Source organism: Vicugna pacos, chromosome 7 (genome assembly GCF_048564905.1).
Source record: "Vicugna pacos chromosome 7, VicPac4, whole genome shotgun sequence".
Taxonomy (NCBI): Eukaryota; Metazoa; Chordata; class Mammalia; order Artiodactyla; family Camelidae; genus Vicugna; species Vicugna pacos.
This window is the reverse complement of record NC_132993.1, coordinates 30,275,084-30,286,677: the sequence shown is the minus strand read 5'-3', so window position 1 is coordinate 30,286,677 and position 11,594 is coordinate 30,275,084. Positions and strand designations below refer to the sequence as shown.

The 11,594-nt window shown below is 33.7% G+C and overlaps 1 protein-coding gene across 2 annotated transcripts in view; it reads right to left on the bottom strand.

Moving 5' to 3' along the window:
• Positions 1-691: 691 nt before the first annotated feature.
• The window catches only part of TFEC (transcription factor EC), a 165,457-nt gene continuing 154,554 nt past the window's right edge, over positions 692-11,594 (bottom strand). Inside the window, exons 5-8 of one of the 2 annotated variants that reach the window (XM_072965418.1) lie at positions 11,462-11,518; positions 7,776-7,851; positions 2,267-2,414; positions 692-1,435 (exon numbers count right to left, since the gene is read on the bottom strand). In XM_072965418.1, coding sequence (XP_072821519.1) covers positions 1,055-1,435; positions 2,267-2,414; positions 7,776-7,851; positions 11,462-11,518 — 662 coding nt within the window. In that variant the 3' untranslated portion in view covers positions 692-1,054. The remainder of the gene's footprint in view (positions 1,436-2,266; positions 2,415-7,775; positions 7,852-11,461; positions 11,519-11,594) is intronic. The other variant, XM_015240837.3, reaches the window with a different exon arrangement.

The window sequence follows — 11,594 nt, the reverse complement described above, 5'->3', positions numbered from 1 at the left end:
CCAATTTTCAATATTTTGTCATTTTGGAGCAAAACTGTATCAAATAACTAATTTAGACCCAATTTTGGCTACAGTGATTAGTTTTATTTAACAAATTGACAAATTGTCCTAGTAAGGGGGACTTTTGATATTTTATTTGCTGAAACTGATTACCCAATATCTTATTGATGAAGAAAAAAAGATTTGGAACATGATTTCAGATGCTGACTAGAAAATCAGAAGAATAAAAGGGGGAAAAGGGCACATGCTACCTGCATTGTGTACCTGTGTGTGGGGGTATGTTTGTGTGAAGCAATAAAATTCTAGTCAATATTCTTGAGGAAAGTATTCAATGTGTTCCTTTTCTGAACTGAGCATGTCTCCATAAATATGCAAAAATGCTTTGAGAATTAGTGTGATTGAACTGACAAAGGGAATTATGGTGTAATTTTAGAATCCAAGATTTTTTGTAAATTTTCTGTATTTTATTGTGGAAAATTCTAATGTTTATTGTAGATTCACTTTTTAATTGGAAGTGGCAGATAATCCATCTTTTAATTATTTTCTCTATAATGCTTGAACTTCAGACATGTCTACCAGACAATGGAGAAAGGCAATGAACCACCAGACCTGTTGATCTTGATTCTTGAAAACTACTGTTATCAGAGTTGAGTAGGAAGGTGATGGAAGTAAATAAGTAGAAAAACATTTGTATGTTTCAGGTTTATACTCTGCAGTCTGTTTAGTTTCAATAGCACATCACCAAGTCACTACTTTTAAAATACCAGTAGAGACCTGTTTCTTCTGTTGTGCCTCTTTCCAAGAGAAGAAAATTTAAGAAGATTTGGACTCGGTAGTCAAAGAGAAAATAAATCTTTTTTAGCGCTCCATAATTCTTCAATACCATATTTCTTCTTCTTGTGAATTCTTCTGTTATTTCTAATCAATCAGTTTTCATGAACAATATATTCCTTTCAGAAAAAATAAGCCAAAGCAATATATGAAACACAGAACTTAATTGCATAGCACCAGCATAGAATTGCTTCCCAGTTGATGAATTGAGACTGTTTAATTTTTATAACTCATCACCATCAACTGAGCTAAAACTACTTCTCCTACTGCTCTCTTTGGAAACTGCAGGGGAAGTGGCAGACAGCAGAGGATCTGTTCCAAACGGAGATATTGTGTCATCCAGTAGCATGTCATCCAATCTTTGTTCTTCTTTCAGAGCCGCACTAAATGATAAATCTGTGAAGTGTGACAAAGGATCAGAGAAGGCCATAGCTTGATCACAGAGCTCAGGGCTTGTCCCCTGAGACAGAGTCAATTGTTGGCAATAGTCTACTGAATTCTGCTCAAGATGGGTCTGTTGTTTGGTGACATGAGCACCTAAATCAACTGTGCCAAGTGAAGCCAGGGTTGGCAGACCATGAGCACGAGCCTGTATTTCTAGTTCCTGCAATTTCAAATAAGAATAATTAAATAATGACTTTAAAAGTGAACTCAACTCTAAAGAATAAGCCAAAAATAGATCTAAAATATTAACAAACATTCACTTTGCAAATAACAGAGTGCAGTATATTCCTAATGCCTGAAAAACAACTCTGAGAAAAATACTCAGATTTTTAAAAAAATTCTACTCCCATTGTTCTTTAAAGGAATACATTACATACAATGGTCCCTTAGGGGCTCAGACTACAATACAACTATTTGGAGACAGAGGAAATCTTCCATTCATTCTCCCTGATTAATTCTCACTATTTTCTTAGAAACAGAGTAAGTGTTTTACCTGGTTATAAGCATGCTCACATATTAAAGAAAAAAACTTGAGAGTAATGAAAATCTATATTTTGAGATTTTGTGTCGCATGAACAGATGAGGAGTGACAATATAAACTGGCACAATATGCCTTTCGGCAATGAAATCCATAGCAATGTTGCTAAAGAAATAAAAGAGAGGAGAATTTAATGTCCAATATTATCTAGAGAAACAAAAAAGTTCTGCTTATTATTATTTTTCAGCTGGGATAATATCATGTGTGTTTATAAAACTGATTCTTTTTTCTGCACTTTGCAATTGTCACTCATTACATATTTTAAAACCATCTTGGCTCTGGATATCTAATCAAAACCTAATCGAATCAACCTACTTCATAAACTTCTAAAAGGCAATAAAATTATCCATGGAAAGGAAAGATAATTGTTAATAAGAAAAAAATAAATTAGACCAATGAATAAAACTGATGACAGGTAAGCTACGTGGTTCATGACAACGTTCTTATAAAAACCTGAATCCGGAGTAGAAGCCGCCTGTTAGCCTGTTCTAATTTCTTCTGTCTGTGTTCTAATTCTCGAGCTCTCTGTTGTTCTTTTTGTAGCCACTTGATGTACTCCACTGATGCTTTTAGAATGGTTCCTTTGTTCCAGCGCATATCACTGTAGAACGAAGAGATAACCTTTTCACAATTGTGCGTGTCAGCAGAATTCATAAGAACTTACAAAATCTTTTACATTAATATGAAATAATGATTTACATGACTATTATTCACTCTTAGATATTATTGCTTCTGAATAGAAATTTTAATAGAATAGTTAAGAAGCCCTTATATAGTAAAATTAATCCCAGAATGAAAATAAGTGTCAAAAGAAAGTAATAAAGTGACTTTTTGTGGGAGAGCTAAATGCAATATCATGATTCTACCATTACAGTTTTTATATTTTTAGTGAAAATTGCTTTTATTATTAACTCTGAGATTAAAATCTATGTGCGGCATTTCTGCATTAATGAACTAGGAAATGTACATTACTGAGGACTTAAGCCTAAATTTTTTAAGATCATTTCAAATGTACCAATCTTTTAACCTACTTTCTAATATGGTTGCTTTTATGCTTCTGAGAAAAAAAAAAATAAAGTCCCTTCTGAATGATGATCCTGAGTGATTGTGAAACAAATCAGTTTGGCAACATCACTTTATGCAATAGAGCAAAACTTTCTAGAATCATTAGGCAAGTTTTTCTGCAGAAAAACCAACAATACTTTTTTTTTTTAAGGCTGGATATCTATTTTTGAATAAGTTCAAGATAAGTAAATATAACTAGAAAGTGCTGATAATCTTCAGGCTATAGCATAGAGAAATACGTTATTAAAACTTCAGGATAAATAATAAATCTGGAATTACAGAACAGGCTACTGATTTTAATATCTAAAAACATACATCAGTGCATTTAATACTATCTGAGAATTGATAATATGTATGGAGAATGAGGCCAAACTAATTTCTAAAAGTTATTCCAAGTTGCTGGAAAAAACCTAGATGAATTTTCAATTTAGATTCATAAGATTTCTTTTAATATAGCATAAAGTAAGCTTGTAGGGAAACTTTTAAAAGACATTACACTGCATGTATTTTTGGTTAATGTGATCTACATGAACTACATGGAACTTAATATGTATTTATTAAGTGCCCAGAACTGGGAAAATACTGCTTATGAAAAATCTGACTGGCATATGCCTCACTAGAAATTCAGGTTAAAAGAAAATTCCATCAGCTGTAACAAATTAAAGGAAGATACATTTTTCTACCACAGGTGAAAATGCTTATTAGGTGAAAATGCCTGAATAAGTCACCTTCCACTGAAGTGCACCAAACCATTGTCATGTCTGCCTCAAGTTTGAAAATGCTTTGTCAGTTCTCTGGGGCCATAACAGCTGTTGATCTCATTCCACTCACAGTGATTTATCTGGTGGTGGGAAAGGTAGGGGAAACGAGGTTCCTTTTGCCATTAAACCAAGAAGGTGTCTGTCACTGAAAAGTGTAGTGAACTCCTAAATTAGAACTCTAAGGATCAGCAGGAGCCTTATGGTCCTAATTTTGTTTCATTTCTTCTCATGGGAAGGAAAACTTGAAGGACAAAAGGAATAAGATGAAAAGAATAACATTAGTCAACTTTAAAGTTTAAGGTTCTGTTTATTTAGGTGTAAAATAAATGTTCAAAGTGGTGGTAGAAACCACACAATAGGTTTTCCTACTGTATCTACCTGATGTCATTTCACTAAATTTTTTAAGGTTCACTCTATTTTAAAACCATTTTTATATATGAGATTTTTTCATAAAATATTCCAAGTTTTTCCAAATTTATTAAGGAGATGTTTGCTTCTCTCCCAAAATAATTTCAAGCAGCTAGTCATTTTCATTTTCTACAAAATAATTTTCTTTGAAAAACTTAAAACTTTGGGGGAGTTAAATGCTTGAATGTATGTAGGGCTAAAGCAGGAAACAGAAATATATAAGTTGAAATAATAGTGCTGCCAGGCAGAACTATGGAAAAACTATCTGTTGTCATCTTAGTGGTACACATCCACTTAAAAGCATTAAAAAAAAACAAAAAAGAAAGAAAACAGCACAACATGCCTGATTCTTCTTGTTTTGATCAACATTTTATAACTTCTACTTTAGAAAGTCTTGTTAGGTTTCATTTACTACCTCAACTGCCATTCTTACACAAAAGCAGGAGAAAGTTCTGACTGTAGAAGAAAAAAAATCAATTTAGTTTTTAAAAAGTAATCAATTATATATATTTTTTATATATATATATATATATTAGAAAAAAGCATAATTTGATAGCATCAATAGAATAATCCATGCTCTGTTGGCATTTTTATATCTATGAACATGACTTTTTTGGACATATGATTTAAAAAGCACATATAAAGTAGATCACCACCATATATCTGTAGAAATGCTTTACTTTTTGTTAATTTTGTTTGGTTTTATTTTTCACTAATGGTTAAGAATCATCATTTCCTGTTGTTTGTTTTTCATTTAATCTTCTCAACCTATTATCTCAACAACAGCTGTTTACTATTTATTTTCCTTCGATCTTACTGTTTTGACCTAGCAAAGTACAAATTTCTGAATGTTTTTGATACACAAAAATGGCAACTTCATAGAATTCAAAATGTCTTCATGTGTTAGCGTTCATTTCCTAAGCCAACCCCTAAGTTTATTCTAGTCATGAGCTGGAAAGGTCCTCAGAGCCTTTTTAGAACCAAAGCTTCAGAGTTTCTGCTGTTTGCCCAAGAGCATGTGGTGTTTAGAAAATAAGTCCTAGGTCTCCTCTCTCAATTCAGTGCTTTCTGCAAATCTGTGGCTCTCTTCCTTTTTCAAACGCATCTGCCGTAAGAAATGTGTTTTCTATTGTGATCCAGTGCTCTCTTTGCATGTAGAACAGCAACATAGATTTCATGAGGTACTGTTATCTTCCTTATGTGTAATATGTAATACTCTGGTATTTTTAGTGCCTACATATGACATAATACAATTAAAACAATTACTAAACCCCCTTTCTGAAATCTACAAGGAAGAGAAACCACTGAAGAATGCTTATAACAAAGTTTTCCCAATTATGGTCCCTTTCAGCTCTGATTCTGTGATGAACTGATTTTTGTATTCTAGATCAAGGGTAGACAAACTGCAGCCCACAGCCTGTTTTTGTCACCAAAGTTTCATTGGACTTCATCATGCTCATTCATGTACATATTGTCTATGTCTGCTTTCATGCTACAATGGCAGAGGGGAATAATTACGACACTTTATGCTCACAAACCTTGAAATATTTACTATCTGGCCATTTAGAGGAAAGGTTTGCCATCCTCTGTTCTAGACAATGAATTAGAACTAGAAAGGAGCCATTTTATAACCAAAGTTTCTATAAAAATGTAGAATAATAATTATCCCTCACACAAGCTTTATAATTTTGAGGCATTCTCATACATATTATCTGATTATATATGTGTGTGTGTGTGTGTGTGTGTGTGTGTGTATAATATATTTGGTGCTTTATGGGCATGGTGACATCTAAAGATGTTCAGTTAGGCTTCAGAGTCCAATCTTACAGTCTCATCTGTTTTCTGCATATAACCTTGCCCTGGCACTGTGGGTTAGCTCTACCAGTTACAAGAGAAGCTCTCTTAACTGACCTTTATCTAATCACTTTCAGGATTAATTAATGTTCTCTGTTCCCTTTGTGACACTCATTGCCTGTTGTCAGAACAAAGTAGATAATAGAGGCCACTAGGTTACCTTCTGAGACACCCAGGTACTTCTGTTATCCTTGTGGTGACATGTACTTACTGACAGGCTGTTAAATGAATGCCTATTGTACTTACTATTGTGAGAGTATAATTAAATTATATACATGTTAGCTAATGAAATATGAATGGAAAATAAAGATTATTTATAAAAATAGCTATTGCTTTTAGGGAAAGTATATTAAAGGCTTTCGAAAAACTCAAATAAAACGTCAGTAAAGATAGGTTGCTAAAAATATACTGTAACAAATTAAGGTGCAAATATTTTTTAAAAATCCATGTACACTTAGGTTGTTGGCACTTAGGTTTTTGTTTTATCTTTAGGAAATCAAAATAGATTATATGTTTTTGTGCAGTTTATGTTAGAAAGAAATTGAAATATATATTCAAGGCTTTGTTTGGCCTTATAGCAAATGTTTAGTGAATATGTGCAGTTATATTTTAAGTGTTAATAAAAAGTCCTATCTGGAAAATGGGTGTTCTTTTCTGCTAATAGAGAGTTGTATGCTTAGACATTTCAAAAGACTTGAAAAGCTATTAGTAGGACCTACACCAAGACTGAGGTCTTCAGATTCTCCATCCAGTGCTCTTTCTGCCATTCTACTCTAGATGTCGTCACTATCCTGAATGCCCATGAGAATAAATATGGCATTTCCTTCCATTGCAGATGATTAACTTGTCCTAGTAAATCAGCACATTTGAATTTAGGGAAAGAGTATTTACAAATTTTACAAATACCACTTTATCAAACATCATCATTTCTGAATAATAGTTAATTGCCAGTATTTGGAGAGTCCAGGACTTCTTAATTTGAAGAAGAAAAAATTTTTTTAGGTCATTATTAATGCTACAATGTTCTCATGATTTTGGAGAAACACTCAATATTCTAAATCGATATGTTGATTAATCAGCTATTTCCTGAAATTTATAACCTCAAACATCTTGTTAACTGACATTGTGTCTGTATGATACCAAAACTTGGCTGAAAATTTAATTACAATAACCAATTTCTGGTTGGCATCAACCAGTATGTTTTTAAAATTCCATTTTTTTGCTTGAATATCTCCAAAATTTTGAAACCTCTGAAAATTCAACAATCCAATTTTTATGTACACATTTTTTAAAGTAGCTGATCTTTATTTGCTGCATTCTAAAAGGCAACCTGAAAGAAGACAACAAACGGAAAGCAGTATGTCAAGTAATTCAAACTCCTGCTTAAGAAAAGTACCACTGCTAATAAGACAGTAAAGGCTTGCTTAACACTGCTTTGTTGAAAAAATTCATTTCTCTCCATGGCAAGTTGTGCTTACTTAACAGTCATTATAGAAGAGGAAAGGAGGGAATCAGGGGCAAAACTTAAATTGGAAGAATTGCTATAACCATAAACTGAAGATATCGTTATCATGAAAGCATTTGATACTACTAAATTTGCTAATACTGGTACCACACAGAATGATCCACTAGGTACTGAGAAGAAATCATTTACTTATTTCCTATAGCTCAAAACGACGTGTGTAACAAACTTGATGCTTAATAACTCTCAAACTTGAACAGACATTTTAAAATGAGACCAGCAGTAGCCTTAACTTAGCCATAAGCTGCTTAGTTTCCTAGTCATTGGCTCTCCCCTTCCCCTCATCCCTCCCACTCATTTTGGGGGTTATTGAAACCATAACACTATTAGAGAAATGATTTTTTGAACTCACGGATCATTAGACTTTGGAATAAGAGTGCCAAGCTCCTTGATTCGGTAATTAATATTATACCTTCTTCTTCTTTCAACTATTAAAAAAGAAATATTATTGATTATTCTCATTAAAGAATTCACTTTGGTCAGTTATAAATTTTAATAATAATATTTTAAAAACAATGAGCAAAAATTTTCCATTTAGTCAAAAGAATATTCAACAATAAAATAAAAATTTAAATGTTTTATTCTAAAAGTAAAAATAACATTAAAATTATGATTCTATTGTTCACAATGATTTAAAAACACTTACTCTCAAAAACAACGTTTTTATCATTCTTTGAAATCCTATAATATTGCTATAATATTTACTCATACTGAAATTATATATGTATATATATTCTCTCCTTGCATATCTTCTCATATACTCTATTAAAAGGCTAACACAGTTTGGCACATGATAGGTGTGTGTGCCCAAGTAGACCATGACTTCTTTAAGGGCAAGGACCATTTCTTACTTCATTTTGTGTCCCCAGAGGGCTTGGCATATATGAGATGCTAAATAAATATATATTGATTGATTAGACTATAAATATAGTTTTCTAGTTTGACAACTTTCAGTAACATACAGAGCAATGATTCTTAAACTTTGGCATGCATCAGACACACTTGGAGGGACTGTTAAAATCTATTTGTACCCCATACCTAGAGACTCTGATCTTAGTGGGTCTGGGTTGGAACCCAAGAATGTGCATTTTTAACAAATTCCCGGGTGATGCTGATGCTGCTTGTCTAGGGCCCATACTTTGAGAACTATTGATATAGGTTTTTATTCAGAGACTCTTTTCTCTGTTTGTATTTCCATGCATTCATTGCTTAGGGAAATTTTACGCATCTAGCAAATGTTCAATAAATGTTAAATATACAAACCAAATACACAAATAAGTAGAGTTCCCTATACTGACCCTGACCTAAGAGCAATCTTACAGAGCATAGAGTAGTCTTATAGTCTACTCTACATTTCCAGTATCAGGAACCACAACTTACATATATTTTCTCAGTAGATAACATTTTTAAAGTTTTTCAGGGAAATGAAGGAAGAAAAAATTCATGAAGAAAAAGAAAAATGTATGTCAAAACAGTAAATACATGCTTGAAAAATAAGATCTGCGACTGGAAACAAGGAAAGACATGAAGAAATATCAATTGTCTTGGTGAACTGACTCTACAAAGCAATTTAACATGAATGAATTTGACCTTGAGGAATAATACATTGGGAGTCCTCTGAAATTAGGATATAATTGATTCTTGAGAGAGTTTATTTTCCCTCTTTACAAATCCTGTTTTCCCTGGGCATGTGATTCAAAAACTTACACCACACAAAAAAACTGAAAAGAAAATAAACAAAGATAAAACTGATAGAAATATATTTATATTTTACAGTGAGAATTTATGAATAATTCTATGCTCACACATACTCACTCCTATATTATAAAACAGATTTTTAAATATAAGATGAAGAGCAGCTATGAGGGATGTTCAGTTTTATCTCAAAATAGGAGACTGGTTTAGTCCTATAATGTTTCTTCAAAATCTATTATTTAAATACACCTTATGTAAAATATCAGAAATTCCTACTCTACTCTTCTTACATTGTGCTCAATCAAATTATTAATGAATAATTATAATGAGAAGTTTGGTTCCTTAATGTTCTCAGATTCAGTACACTAGTTGTTTGTAAAGGAGTCAAGTTTCAAGAAATTGCTAAATTATCTAATGCTATATGTGATTTCACTCTTCACAAAATTTTTGACATATTCATTCATTTCTGTCCTTAGATTGAGGCAAGAGGTGCCTCTCTCCCATACTAAAGAGAAGCCCCCTTTAGGGCCTTTTCTTACCACACCCATCCCTACTGAGCAAGGCAGCCACAGGGCAAAGGGACCTCCACTTCTAAACTACACTCTGGGTAATCTGCCCCAGGTATATCCTCCCAAATGCCCGGAGCCCACTTCCAGAGCCTGTGTAGACTGCTTCCCACGTCCATCCTCCTGAGGGAGATTCATGACTCCAGGGTGCTCACTCTAGGCCCAAGACACAGACAAGCAGCAGTTGTTTGTAGAAAAATCTATGAAACTTCAAAATATAAGATGAAGGATTCACACTCATGTTTGAGACCACTTGCAGCACTGAATGGAATAGGGGGTAGAGAGAAAAATGAAATGGGCTGCTGGCTATGGGCTGGCATTGCCCCACCTTGACATTCCCACTCAGAATTCCAAGGATCTGAGAATCATAATTTCACACCTCGTCTTCCAGTCTTTAGGGAGGATAGAGCATACTTAATTAAGCACTTCTAGACTTGTTATAACTGTTAAGTATTTAGACAAATGGTAAGTGGGACTTTGTCCTCTAGCCATGATCTTCATAAATGTTAAGGGTTGGCCTAGATTTACATTTAAAACGTGATGTTAGTTTTTTTGTGACATTGCTATCTCCAAAAAGCAAGATCACTCTCGAATGGAATCCAGATTAGAAAACACTTTGATAATGGGCATACCGGGCACCTGTCATACTTTACATGAAATGACCTGTCGCTTAAAGTGCAAACAGAGGAAAGAAGCAAGGAGAAGAGTAGTTAGTAGGTTTAAAACTAAGAGAGAAGTCTGCACTTCCTTGATGTATCAATTCTTTCTGCCAACAATTAGCTCCCCAAACTCATGCTCTACTTGTTTCATAATCTGGACCAACACTTAACTGCTCTGCCTCTAACGGATCAGAATCAGGTCATTTCCCTTTCCAGGACTACTCCAAGGACTGTTGTAACCACCTGTCAGTTCTTTCCTCACTCACATGGTCAGCCTACTTTGTGACATAGGCAGGTGCTTTATGAACAGACAGATGCAGGTTTCACAGGTACACGTAAAATCTATTTCAACTGACCACATGTAAAGAAATTCCTGGTTTGTTTTAGAGCTTTAAAGTTTGTATTTATTTTTATTCTATTCTATACTTTTGTCATTTGTTGATTTGGTTCCCAGAACAAAAAGGCTTCACATTCAATTAGTCAAGCTCACTTGGGACAGTTAAGCACTCGAGACATGACGAAGCATCTAAAGCTCACCTTGCCCCTAAACAACTTCCCTTGACTGCATTTATCCATCTCATGTGACCCATTATCGGAGTCAAATTGACCCCCAGGAAGGCATCTGAACCCCCCTTTTTTGCAGCAGTGGAATTCATCAGTACAACATAAGCAATACTTTCAGATAACTTATCACTAGGAAGGAAGGAGCAGATTGACACAGAAAGATAAGAACCTGGAGTTATGATTCTTACTGTTTAAATGGGGTACATTTTCTAAAGTCACTTTTATCTCTTTAAACCTTGCAGTCAATGAGTCACAACAGAATTCAAATGTAACCCAATGTACTCATCTCTGTCACATGAAGCTCTCTTGAGAGGGAGAGAATGATCAAGGAGAGAACTTGAGATGTTTCACTTCATAAAAATGTACAGCTTTTCTGAGAGATCACAGTGTTTAAATTTCCCAAAATAGCTCTTCTAGTGAGATGTACAATTAATTTTGGTCATCTGATCTCAAAATATTTATGGAGCGACAATAAAAGATCACACATTTTAACCTCTAAGCATTTTGTCTTAAATAAATTAATTTTGTTTAGAAAAAAAGGAAAATATACTCACTGAGGTTGTGGTTGTCCTTTTTTTGTCTCTCTTTTGCCAAAGCTCGAGTATCAGTTTCTGGTCAAAAGGAAGACAATTGAAACAGTACTTATTTCTACCTTACAATCTTTCTAGTCAACATAATTCAGAAATG